The sequence below is a fragment of the Platichthys flesus genome, chromosome 1 (genome assembly GCF_949316205.1).
Source record: "Platichthys flesus chromosome 1, fPlaFle2.1, whole genome shotgun sequence".
Lineage (NCBI taxonomy): Eukaryota > Metazoa > Chordata > Actinopteri > Pleuronectiformes > Pleuronectidae > Platichthys > Platichthys flesus.
This window is the reverse complement of record NC_084945.1, coordinates 8,439,085-8,452,789: the sequence shown is the minus strand read 5'-3', so window position 1 is coordinate 8,452,789 and position 13,705 is coordinate 8,439,085. Positions and strand designations below refer to the sequence as shown.

The window sequence follows — 13,705 nt, the reverse complement described above, 5'->3', positions numbered from 1 at the left end:
AATTGCAGTTTAAGTCACTTCAGTTATATTTTCTGAGGTGCACTGGGCGACCACTTGTAACAAAGCACAGGGACGCTTCAGGACACAGTGGTCACTTCATCAGAGCATATTTGTGCTTCTTGTTTAAGTCTGATAAAGTAATTGGAGATGATGTGGACTGTCAAGCCAGAGTCACACACACACACACACACACAACACATCCACCAGTGTAATTCAATAACCAGACTCTGCGAAGCTCTGGGCCTATGTGCACATCAAATATGTCTTTCTAATTAATCATTCTACAGTTTCTCCCGGAGCGTAAATGAAAAGCCTTTTTGGAGACGGATGCATTGAAAACGGGAACAGTTGCATTTCAAAAACGCAGATCAGTCAAATCTTTGTTGTCTGCTAATAACTCCCTCAGGACTGTCCCTGTCCAAATCCAAAAACACTGCAGCCCGGGTGACGCCTGCATTCGTCTTCATCGTTTATAAAAGGGTGTGGCCTGGAGCTCAGCCTTTTTAATTGCAGCTCAGGTGGAAACGTGGCTGTGATGAGCTGCAGGACGTTTTAATACATATTATTTTTTGGCACAAAGTTTGAAGGACAGGACAGGAAAGATGTGAATGTGTTTGGCTGCGGACACCAGTAAAGTTTGATGAGTGATGCACTGGGAAAAGGACAACTTACCAGAACCTGAAGTTTCTCTATTTGGTTTGAAATTTTCTCCAAACTGGCAAAGTGTCATTTATCAATTTCACTTGTTCTCTCTCTCTGGGGCAGCATCATCCATCGCTCATCGCCCGATACAATAATTGTTTCCAACTTTCATAATGATATAACTCTAATGGAGAGAAAGTGTAAGCTCTTTGGGAAAATATAATTTCCATTTGGCTGCGATGCCACTTCTCGTAATAATGATCCGTTCTCTATCTGCTCCTGTTTTTGTTTATCTCACCCTCTTGTTGTTTGTTGTCATCGACGGGGAATCACTTCAGCAGCCAATTGAAGCCCTGACGGTGGTTTGATGACAGAATGGCTTAATTTGTGCTTCAGGGGCGACTGTGTGAGCACCAGCTAAATTCATCAAAGTAGACTCCGGCAAGTTAACTCTGTGAAACTTACATTCCACCCACCAACGTGTGAAATGCCAAAGGCTGGAGGCTGTCACCGCCGACTGTAAATTAGGCCGCTCCCCCCATCAATCATCACTCGGGGAAGGTCTCCCTCTTCTAAGCAACCTCGCTTTCTTTCCATGCGACTTATTCACATGTGCTGTTAAGTGTCTCACTGACTTTAAATCACAGGAACCTGCCGAGGCTGTGATTATCATCCATCCACCGGCGTCTTCACTCACTTTCGTCTTTAGGTTGCATGAGGTCTCCTCGGTTTGTCGCGGTGAAGATTTGGGCAGATAACCCAGTCACAAAGAAACATGAAACACCTCTTTATGCTCCATCCCGGGCTCTTTGAAAAAAAGACACACTTTCACAACTCCCCCACCGTGTGCGTTTCCCCGGTTCTGATGGAAGCCACAACCCCAGCATTAGTGGAACCACTTTTCTGTCAGACAATTAGTAAGTTCACTTTTTATAGACCGAAAGGGAAAGGAGGACGAAATCCAAAGGTCAGGCCAGACGACTGGACTTAATGACGGCTCGCAGACGCGCCACCTTTTCTCTGCCAGGCAGGTGTTACTGAAATAATTATTCCTCTGTGCTCAGGAGATCTGTAAAATTGACTAAGGGGTTGAACTGTGAAGAGTCTAACTGATGTCACAGTGTGTAGCAGGTCAACGTTGGGAAAAATTAAAACATTTACAAGTTTTGTGCATTTTGCAGCTTTGTATGAGCATCAACTGGGTTTTAAGAGATTCAGGGAGCGTTCAGAAAATCCAAATATTCTCCTATCACAGCCATTTTTCATTGACCCTGATGGAGTACATCACAGGGTCGAGGAAAGACGTGAAGGAGAAGCCATGAGGAGGTGGGAAAGGAGAACCACTGTGGAGAGAGAAACGTGAGGAACACAAACCTATAGACTGAGAATTAGCTCAGCTTTGAGTGTTTGAGTCCTTTTGAACAGAAAATCGTGAGGCCCCAAACTCCTCATAATAAATGTCAGACTGAATAACTGAATTAACAAGTTAAAACAAAGCGCAAAACAGTGTTGGATATCTTCCAGACACTGTTTTCCAGACACTGTCACCTCAGTCTTTTTTAAAGTCTGACGGAGACTCTACTAGAAACTAGTTAACCTGGAACCACAGAGTTCACATATTTGAGAGTAACACCAGCAGGTAACACATCCCTCATAGACGGGACATGAAATCATTATCCTGGCAAGCAGCAGGTCAGTGATCAAAGACCACTGCTGTCACTGGTAATCGTGTGCGTGCAGAAACGGCTCCGCGGAAAACAAAGAAAAAATGACGCTGCTTGAGAATTAAACCGATGCCGTGTGTTGGACGCTTTAGAAAACCACACGAGGGACTGAGCTGTTTCTTAGATATAATTCCAAGATTCTTTTTTTTACTTTTTTTATGCATGTACACAACTTGATGCAGCTTCAGACGACAAAACAGGACTCAAGTCGCCATGCTCTCTCTCTCTCTATAAAACATGCAAAGTTCACAGATTCATGTTTGTTTGAACTGGCGCCGTGTCGGGGATATGTGTAGATGATATTTAAATCTTATGCAGCTCGAATCTGTTTACAGGGACAAGACTCATCTTGTTGTCTCAACAGTGGCAATTTCTTACATCAATTGTGTAGATAAGATACATTTCATCATATGTTATCATATATTTAATAATGTATAATTCTATTGGCTCATTAACATTGATGAATTTAGTTTCATCCACTTTCAAGTTTCAGGCACCAAACCTTGATTGTAGAAAGATCACGGTCTGACCTGATTAAATATGATTATTTCCAAAGTTGCTGTTTACTCGAGGAGCGGCACAAACCTCAAATGCATCATTTACACTCTTTGAACTTCTTTCTTTCCTGCAACAAGCCACTGCCTTTGCTTTATTTATTCACTTGCGAAGAATCAAATGAAAATAGATTTTCCCTGCAATCGTGCGGTATCACAAATGCACATGCTTGGCCCATTTGCGGCTTTTCATTTGGGCAGACAGTGAGTCAGCGGGCCTACACGGCGCTCGCTCAGTGCATCCAGAGTCGGTATGAAACCATGGGCACGCACCGTTTACTCAGAGAAACTTGTATTTATGTGGCGCTGGCTGATCAGCCCTCAGTCGGGAAGGCTGGCACCGACCTTGGGGCGACGCGCTTGATCTTACCACACGCCTCACCTCTTAACGATAAAATGAGAAAACTGGGTCGGAGATGTACGATCCCACCAGAAATAGTGGGAAGTTAACATCCTCGGCTGAGCACCAGGACTTCCAACTGGGAAATCAACTCTAAATAAATCAAATGAGTTTCACAAATAGGTGAGGAGCCTATGGGAGGCCCAGGTTTGCTCCTGGGAGGAATGAACAAGTCTGGATGATTAACTGAGAAATGAATGACCCGCTCGTGGATCCACTAGAAACCTACTTGAGCAATCAAACGGGTCTAAATTAAATGGTGTTTGGTATGTCGAGTTCTTTATAGAGCCTGATGTTGTTTTTTTGTGACTATTCATTATCTCTCTTCAAGGAGTTTTAGTCGTTCCCTCAAGCAATATGTGAAACATTGTCTTTTCCTTGAACCCGCGCTTCGAGACAAAGCACATTCTGATTTCACTGTTTCATTCGAAAACTGAAGAAGTCGCATTGTGTCTGAAAGGAAACGCACAAATACAACACTCACAATATCCACCAAATTGGATCCAAATGAACATTTGGCAGCTGTTTTAAAAATGTCAGCAGTGACACTTGAAGCCCACACGGTTTGCAAACGAAGAGAGTAGAGGGAGAGGAGATCGTCATGAGACGTAGCGCGACTCACCGGAGTTGGGGTCGGAGTTGCCGTCGGCTTCGGTCCTCTTGTCGGGGGAGGCCTGCTCGTAGAAGTCGTCCTGCGCCTGCACCAGAGGGAGAGGTTGTGTGAGGAGGGAGCCACTGCCTACAGGCTCGTGGTCCCCCAGACCGCTGTCACTGCAGCTCTCCTGAGAGCCGTCCGGCAGGTGAAACGTGACGCGCCGCTGCGACTAGAACCAAGAGCACAAAACAGAGCCTCCGATGTTAGCGCTCTGCTCTGCCCCCTCTAAAACCCTTTATTGTCCTATTTCACACCGAGCTCGTGCACGCCACCGGGAAGAGATCAGCCCTGCGGTGTGAAATAGGCAGACTTGAGAGTTTGTCTGGAATGTATTAAACATTAGATTACAAAGTAAGGAGGGTATTGATGAATAGAGGGGATCGGTTTTCTATGTTTTCAAAAGACGGGAGAGGATTGTTCGGGTCTATTTGGAGTTGGGCCGCGTTGTAGTTGGGGAAGGGGGAGTTAACACAAAGTAAACACATCACGTTTCACTGCACAACGACAACCAACAACAGCATGCAAATTAAAACACCATGCACTGTACCAAAGATCCAGCCAGGTGAAGGGTGCAAAAAAAATGTGTGAGCCTCTCATAAACACATAGTGTAATTAATGTCAAGCCCAATTTATGTCAACCAGGAAATTTGCCTAATATCTTGGACATCGTATTCTCATGTTTGTTAGAACTGCTGCAGAGAGGGTTGTTGAGTTTGTGCTGTCAGATTGTTTGGGGTGTTTGGCAAAGTCAAAGTGGCCTGCAGAGTTAACAGAAGTCCCCCCCCCCCCGGGGTGTCCTTCCACCAACATCCTGCACTCTCACTCAGGAGTGGAATTTCTAAACCCGCCGGTGATCCTGGGACGTGTCTTATAGCCCTTCTGTTGGGAGCTGTACACGTGAACACACACACACACACACACACACTCTCACACACTCGCTCTCGCACACACACACACGCACACACGCCATCCTTAAAGCCATCCTGATTGAATTTCCAATTGTTAATTCCGAGTGTCTTTTCCCCTTGCTCTAATGACATTTTCCTCCGGCTTTTTCATAAGTCCAGAGACGAGCCTGCAGCTAACCTTTCGTGCGCACAGAGAGGTCCCTGCCACATCCTCGGTGATGACAGACAGAGACGGGTTTTACAGTAATTATTGGCAAAAGCAAAGGTCAGCCATTCTGCAGTCTAATGCAAATGACCTCATTATATATTTTAGAACGGCTCATGCAACATTCAATTAAACAAAAAGGGCGAATAATAAATATTGGGGGGGGGGGGGAGGGGGACTCGGCTGATTTGGGAGCCGAGGTGCAAACAGATTCAGATTTTAAAAAGCATAGTGTTTATTTCCTTAAGAGAGAGAGAGAGGGATGGATGGATGGATAGAGCGGGACTCCTGTGAATGTAAAGGTCTTGTCAAGCAGCGGGATTTGGGAGAAATGTCACCGTTATTAATTATAAAGAGCGAATAATCAGATATGGCGTTTCAACTGAATACAGGGGGGAGGGGGAGGAGGAGGCGGGGGAGGAGGTCCAAAAAGTGTCCCCTCCTTTGTTTGCTTTTTTTGTGTGTGACAGTGATGCCTATCATCGCAGCACTATCACGTGACACCAGGTGAGGCGTACTGAGCGCACGTGCTTTCAAAACCCCCTTTATCTGGGGAAACCAACCCAGGGAGACAGAAGGCTGTTGAGGCGAGCCTTAAAGATTTGACCCGAGCCATAATGCGCTGACATGTTCGGTGCGTGTGCACTTAATTATCTGTGGCTTGGCGTGTTTTCGTTCCTGCTGATGCCAAAAGGAGTTGGCCTGAGGCAAAGGCAGCCGTCTATTTGTTGGCCGCGCTCGAGGCGTTCGAGGTAGTAATACTGAAGCTGGCAGCTTCTCCTTCATCAGCTTCAGTCGAGAGGACAAGTGCTTATTTTACACTTACTTAGCACTATACGTCCTAAAGTATTCGATTCAGTGAGTACATGTAGGATTGATTAGAAAAGACAGAGAATTGACTGTATTAAGAAAATGCTATTAACATATATGGGTTCTATAAAAATGGTATTAACCCCATAAACTGGGAGTGGTGTGCAATTTGTGAGAGCTTCTTAAACAACTTCTCCAACAAAAAGGTGTGATGTCACTGCATCAGTATAATATAAACACATGAATGTGAGCACTGCTGATTTAATATAAAGGGAAATGTAGTGGCCACTCTGGTGGTGGACGAAAAACCTGCAGCTGCTGATCCCAGAGTTTAAAAGTAAATTCTTCATTTTTCAATGAGTCATAATACACTGGAATAAAAAAAGATAATAATCAAAATAATAATGACTTTGTGTATTTAGCATTGTTTCGTACACACAAAGGAGATTGTACTCTGTCCTTGAGGAGGTTTTATTCTGTGTTGTATTTGGACATAGCAGAAGACACTTTAGCTAAGAATTGGTCAACATGAGTGAATTATTTACTGCACTCTGTTCCAAGCTAAACATCCCATAATGATATTCATTTATAATCAAATAGAACAGATCCGGTTGTATGTCAGATGCACTGTGCGTGTCTGCGGGTGCTGTCATTTGCACATGTGTTTATTTGTGGGTTTAAGGGTGTTTGGGAGATGTTTGTGTTTCTCCGTTGCTGACAGTCACTCGCAGTAATATTAGCATAAGACCGGCTTAAACTATCCCTGCTGCCAGTTTACAAGATATTACGGCTTATCGCGCCTGCTAACCCTTATTATCCGCTTGTTTTTATAATTTGCCTGACCAAACACACTCACTTTAACAAACACAAAGCAAATCGCAGCACTTTGGGGTTTAAACTCCAGAAAGCCGGCAAATCACCAGGACGAGGGGAGAGGAAGTGCCAACGACTGCAGCCTCGTGCACAACGCCATGAGAGTCGTGTTACTGCAGAGTGGGGAAGGGAAGAGTTGTTGGCCCACAACAGATAAAACCTTCAGCTGTGATCAATGTGTTCTTTGGGAGCAAAACGGGTAAACATGTAGAAATAGGCATTAAAGCAGTTAGGGGCTCTATAAAACGTTGATGCCCCATAAGTTGGAGCAATTAGAAAATAAAGTACTCATGTCAGATGTTTATCCAAAGCGTGCTTTTTTTATTTTTGTGATAAAAGTGATTAGTGATTCTAAACAAGCTTAAGTCTGCAGACAACAATAATTGTTCAGTTAGTCATGCATACAACTAGATACGCTGTGTGTGTGTGTGTGTGTGTGTTTGTGGGTGTGTGTTGACTGTTGACTATGCAATCACTGTCTATTTTGAAATGTTTTCAGCGCTGTACTGCAACAACTCCCCTAATCACAATCAGCAGAATCACTGCTCAGTAAAGACTCAGGCTGATACCAGTCAGATTCTATGCCACAGAAAGCAAACAGGTGTCGGGCTCATGACTCGGAGCTCAGGCTTCTCCTCCTGTGACCATATGGAGCCCAGTGTGCAAGTCAAAAACAACTTCTGTGTTGCATTGTGTTCCAAATGAACACAATACAACGCTGCATTTCTAGCAGGCGGACGTTTAATGAGGGGAAGCACACACTGAGCAGTAGCATGCACACAGACACACAAAATAATGCAACCTCCTCACCCCCGCAAATAATCATATCTATCAGCCGTCTGACACCTGCGGTGAGAGAACACTTCCCACGAGTCCTTTCTCACAATCAGACCACTGAGGGAGATCAGTCAACCAGGAAAACAAAACTATCTCTTTCGCTCTCTCTCTCTCTCAATCTCTCTTTGCAGTGCTCTCTCGCTCTGTCTCCTTCCCGTGGAGACCAAAGGTGCTGTGCCATCTGCTGGCCACCTCGGTAAAATACATCAATAACAAAAAAGGCCAGGAATGGGATTGTCTTTTTTGTTCCACCGGTCGTGCCGATTGATTTTTTTGTTTTTGAAGTCTCACACCTTTTTTTTTGCACTGCGGTTGCCGTGTTTCAACTCTTGCTGAAACGACAAATGTTTGTTTTGGAGACAGTGTGTTGGGAGTGTCACACACTATTCCCCACAGTTTCCAATCCACAGCCCCCGACACGCTGTAACATTCCATACAACATCAAATCAAGTGAGACATTAGCGGCTGATCGACACCGCCTCCCGTCGACGCCACATTCGGATTTCCTTTGGGCTCATCCATAAAAATTCATCACAATGTCAGTCAGCCAGGGTTCTATTTTGATGAGATAAACCCAGTCAAAAAACAAAACAAGCCTTTTCCTTCTTTTTTTTTCAAACTGCTTAAAAAAGATGAAAGATGTGGAGATAAAAAGAGTTCCCAAAGTTGTTTCTGTAAGCAACACACAAATAAAAAGTGACAAATAAATCACAATCTCCCCCGTCTTTGATTCCGACTCGAATGTTGACGTAGTCTGCTCCTGCTGCCTCTCCAGAGTCTAAGTCTGCCGCCTTCTGCTTTTCATCATTAAATCATAGCGAGGCAGTTCTGAGAGACATCTGCATTCTGCCACATCCACAATGACGCTCGATCAGTCACTCCCTCGCTGTTCGGCTCACTACAAATACACACACACGCACACACACACACAAAGACAAACACAAAGATTCATAAATCTAAGTCACATCTGACCCATTTCCCAAATTGCAAGCTTGGAGGAGTGGACACAGAGTGCGTGTGTATGTGTGTGTGTGTGTGTGTGTCTGTGTGTGTGTTTGCACTATGTCTAACACTACTGTGCTTTGTGTTAGTCATTTGTCGAGCATTTGCTTAGCACGTGATTATCAGCACAGTCCATCATTTTGACTCTTTCTGGGCTAAATGATCTCACCCAGATTTATGGATGCAATATACATACGGCACGCTCCTTTATTTATTTATCCATTCGACCATTTATTTTGGTCATGAAAAACACAAATCCATGTGTATTGTCGTACACTGTGTTCCTCACCAGACACACACGTTCTCATCTGTCATCTCTCATAGATGACGGGTAATGTGACAAGTCTTCTCCTGTTGATGCCAAAGTCTAATTTGCTTGGCGATATGATTGGATCCAAACTTCACAATCACTTAGATGGGTTTCAGTCTCTACCTCTAAAACAAAACAAAACAAAATATAATACCTTGAAAAGATCCTATTCACAAACTAGTCGCCAACTATTTCTGACCATTAGGGGGCAGCAAGACGCTTCAAACTACTGCTATAATAGTCTAACAAAGAGGAATAATATTTAAAAAAAACATTTTTTAAATCCTTCCAACATGCTGAAAGCTTAATTTAATGTTGCATTGATCGTTTCCTTTATGGCTATTCCTGAATAACATCAGCGATAAACGGCGAAAGATCTAAATCTTACAGGATTACAACTAAAACCTAACAATATTGCCAAGCATTTTGTACTAGATACAAGGTTGCTGGAAATGTTTTTGAGCTTATGAAGGTCCCTGACCCTTTCACTGTACAACAGAGCCCGGTCAAATCCACCATATGTTAGATTTGATCCCGGAACATGCGCTGAAAAGGTCTGAAAGCAACTGAAACACAGCACAGATTATTTTCCATGTTCATTTTTAGATTCTCTCCAACTAAGAGCGGAATAAGGTAAGATGCTTTAATCGCAGAGTGTACACCTTGCACTGTTATAGCATAAGCTACTTTAGTGCAAAATAATACATTCACTACTTTACGGGGCCAAAAAGCTTATGAAACACAAACCTTCTAGGATTATCTCTGTCAACTCCAGAAAGGCTCTCAGAGTATCTGAAGTTAAAGCTTAAACTGCAGCTAACGGGTGCGCCGGTGGTTGAGCTAACCAGGTCTGACACCGCAGGCTGCCTACAGCTGAGAACATGAAATGACTACATCAGCTGAGCATGCATGTTTAACTTCTATATAAACACTAGTTACATCTTGCCTGCCTACAGATGGGTAAACCTCCCCAGCTCCCTGTGATGCATCAGTGGCAGGTATGTACTTGCGTCATCAGTGGCGGACATATTCATTTGACATTTCAGCATATATATATATATATATATATATATATATATATATCCTCCCACAAGTTATGCATAAAAGCTAATATATAAAGTGAAATCTTAAAACAATTATCAGCAATGTTCTGTGCTGCCATGCAAGATAAAAAAAAAGACTGTTCATTCAGTGAAAGGACTGTGGTGATACAAACTAGCATTCATCTGTATTTTCAATACCATGTATACAGATAAAACCAATTCTGTAAAAGCCACACAACATCTAGTAGTAGCATTAACATAAAAAGATGGCGACTGAACAATACCCAAGAAGCCAGTATCAAATCAGCCCGGAAATGTAAAAATCATTATGTCAAACCAGGACACATGCACAAAATACTGCCCTGAAATGCTCCTAAAATATGGCTTTATTTACTCTCCTCTAAACTTTAACTTGTGTTTGAGTTCCTGTAAAACATCCACAAATAAAAATATTTTACAATCCTCACACTGTATTGCACTCAGTAATTTTTTTTTTTTTATATATATATATATATATATATATATATATATAAAAAAAAAATCACTAAATTAAACAGAATTTACCTGAACAGACCTCTCAGGAGGATGAAATTCCATTTATAATTAATGTCATGTACCAGCCCCTGGGGCTAGATCCGGACATCTTCGGCTCATCTACTCTCTTTCCCTCCTCCACCCCGCTGTGACCTCTTACCTTTCCTGATGGCGGTTTCCCTCCACATCCCCCTCCTGTCCCTCTTTATCCCAACTTTAGTATGCTGTTAAATAACCCGACTCGGCTGAGTGAGGGCTGAGAGGCGGCAGCGGTTCAGCCAGCTTCCCTCCGTGTCTTAAGCAGAGCCGGCGAAACCTGTGCGACTGCCGCACGGCATTAGCCACAAAGTTAGCACTACTGACTCACTCATCGCCTCTACCCTCCGCCGACATCCCCGGCCATAAAATGAGAGACACAGCAATTCTTCTCTGTGTGTGTCTCCTGCATCAGGATGAAGGATATGACACTCAGAGACAGTTAACTACAGAGCAGTGCGGGCTAGGCCCTGAGCACTGAATGGGGGAGCTTGATGTGTTTATGAGTTACAGTCCATGTGATCCGGGCGCTGCACACTAGAGTCACTGTTCTGTCGCACTGTGAATGGTGTCAGCCTTTTTTTTTTTTTTTCACTCGCCCCAAATGCTTCTGAATTTCACCTTTTTTGTGCAACCGCGCTTAAAACTAAATTAGAGATGTTAAAATGCATTCACAAAATACATCAAATGCATTTATGTGTTTCCTCATTTATAAACAAAAGCATAATCACAGAGAGGTGCGATTCATAGCAGCCCTACAACCCTATTAGCTGTCGTGAAATCCTATTTGTGATTCCATTACACCAAATAGGTACAGAGGCACACATTTGTTTAGTTGAATCTCTGTTTATCCCGTGGAAATAATGGCTATTTACACAGCCATGATTATCCATCTTTGAGAGATCAAATGTAAATCGTTGCAGCAGGGAGGTCTGGTTGACTTTGGCAACTGGTGTTCTGGATTTCTAAAATCGTTTTTTTGGCATTTGCACAACAACGTGAGGATTTAGGAGATGATTTATGAGATGTTTGTTTTTGGTTCCAGAAACAGCCAGCAGACAGAGATATCTGGATAATTTAACTTTTCTTCATTTAGTTCACAGCTGTAGGTTATCTCAGTTTAATATAACTTTATGTACATACTCAGAACGTTCTGTTTATTTACTGACTCAAATGTGCATAAAACTACACAATAGTACGTAGTTTATGTGCAAAATTGGCACCACATGTTTTTCAATGCCAACTTTCAATATTTCCTCTATACAGAAAATAAATTTAGCTCTAATTAATATTTTTCGCACACAAGGCAACACGAGTTGTGAATCATCTGCCAAAAGATGATTTACAAGCTGTAGATCTAAAAAAAAGTTTCATCGTTTTTGATCTTGTAGCACTTTTTTATCGCTACACTTCTCCCAGGTTATAAATTGGATTCTATTTATTGTTCTGTTAATAGAAATAAGGAATCATGGGGGTGTTACTCTAACCAATTTAGTCGTGAAAAATGCAACTGCATTTTCACAATCTCTCATTTAAAAGCTAAATCCAACTTAGTGGAAAATAAGTGAAGTGTGAAAACCTAATGATATGAAAAACAGCTGATTGGTCTGATACTGCCACTCCAGGAGAATTGATATGCAAATGAGCTGCTGTTTAAAAACGATGAAACAATACAAAGGAGACGGCACATTTCTCAGTTATGAGCTGAGTTTAACTGAGAAGAATTGTGGACACTAATGAAAGCTTTGTGAGGCGACCATGTTGCAGTCTCCACTTGCCAAGGCTTGTAACCCCTCCAACAAGTAGCAGATACTAATGCCACTTTGTAATTGGAAGAAAGAAATAATAGAAGTGACTTCTGATGCTAAAACATCATGGGTCATTTCCAATTCCCCTCACATATACTGTACCATTATCTGACCAATATAGCACTTAGTGGATTTCTGTCCTTTGTAACTGACGTGGTGGAACTGTATCATAGTCAGCACACTGAGACGGGAAAGACGCTGCATAAACCGCCAAAGAGGAAGAAAAAAAGAGTTCAAGGAATTTCGACCAAACAGCAAATGGCCACTGGCCAATTCTGGAGCATCATTAGGCTGCTGGATTTTCAGAAAAATCAATTGTTGCCCTCGGTGCCAGACTTTTTACAGGTCCTCTCTGTGCGCCTGTCCATGAGCCTATGCTACACTTGTGTTCCAGGACTGGGTTGCTGCTCTCACCAGTAACTGACTGTCCTATTAACTCTGTATATCTGATCAATTCTCACCGATCCGACCCGAGCGTCCCGTTGGTTTTTACTTGCAGTGCTTGAGGAAATTTACCTGGCTCAGGCATAGAGAGAGGGCAGAACATGTTATCGTTGCCGTAAGCTTTGTTCACCGCCTCTGCTCACTTTGAAACTACAGGCTATAACTAAAAGGTACTATTTTTTACTATAGCTGTACTCGAAGTTGAGAACAAGTAAACCAAAAATTGCTTTTATGAAAAAGTAATAACCCCCTGCTGTGGCTGCACATAGATGAGGACCACAGAGCTTGACATGGCTGCCTCAAAATCATATGTGATTTGCCTCAAGCGAAAGTGGCCAAACCCGACCAGCTGTGAGCCCATTATTTGCTTGTGCAAGTGATTGGGCCGTACTTAATGGTTTAAATGTAAATTCCGCGGCCATTTAATTACATAATTGTAAATTGAACATCTCCATGTGATAACTGTAAAGTAGGCCAACATAATTACTTCTCTGCCCCTTGCTAGGCGCCAAACCAAATATACAAGAAGCCATCATTGATGAAATGTTGGAGATGATCGACCACATTTTGGACGACCAGCCCGTGGCAGCGTTGTAAGAATCACCAGCGTGGGTATTATTGGTTTGATGAGACCACTGACAGCTCGGTTGCCAAGCACATAAAATATGCTTTAATGTGATGACATCAAACCAGTTGAAGGCTACACATGCATGTGTCTGCCTCATTTTTAGCAGAAGGTGGCTCACTGACAGCTGATGTGGGTTCAGCGCTGGGCATGATGCTAAAATGCAAACTGTCTAAAGCTGGAGCCCAACAAAATCCCACAAAATACTTTGTTTTGTATGTTTTCACGTTTTATATAGGTCCACACTGTAGATTTTAGGGTACTATTCAATATTAGGAGACAGTTTAAAGTAAAG

General features: G+C 42.8%; 1 protein-coding gene across 2 annotated transcripts in view; it reads right to left on the bottom strand.

The window, feature by feature from the left end:
- Positions 1-13,705, bottom strand: part of LOC133935331 (protocadherin-9) — a 191,814-nt gene that overhangs the window by 51,708 nt on the left and 126,401 nt on the right. Inside the window, exon 4 of one of the 2 annotated variants that reach the window (XM_062381244.1) lies at positions 3,943-4,144. In XM_062381244.1, coding sequence (XP_062237228.1) covers positions 3,943-4,144 — 202 coding nt within the window. The remainder of the gene's footprint in view (positions 1-3,942; positions 4,145-13,705) is intronic. The other variant, XM_062381250.1, reaches the window with a different exon arrangement.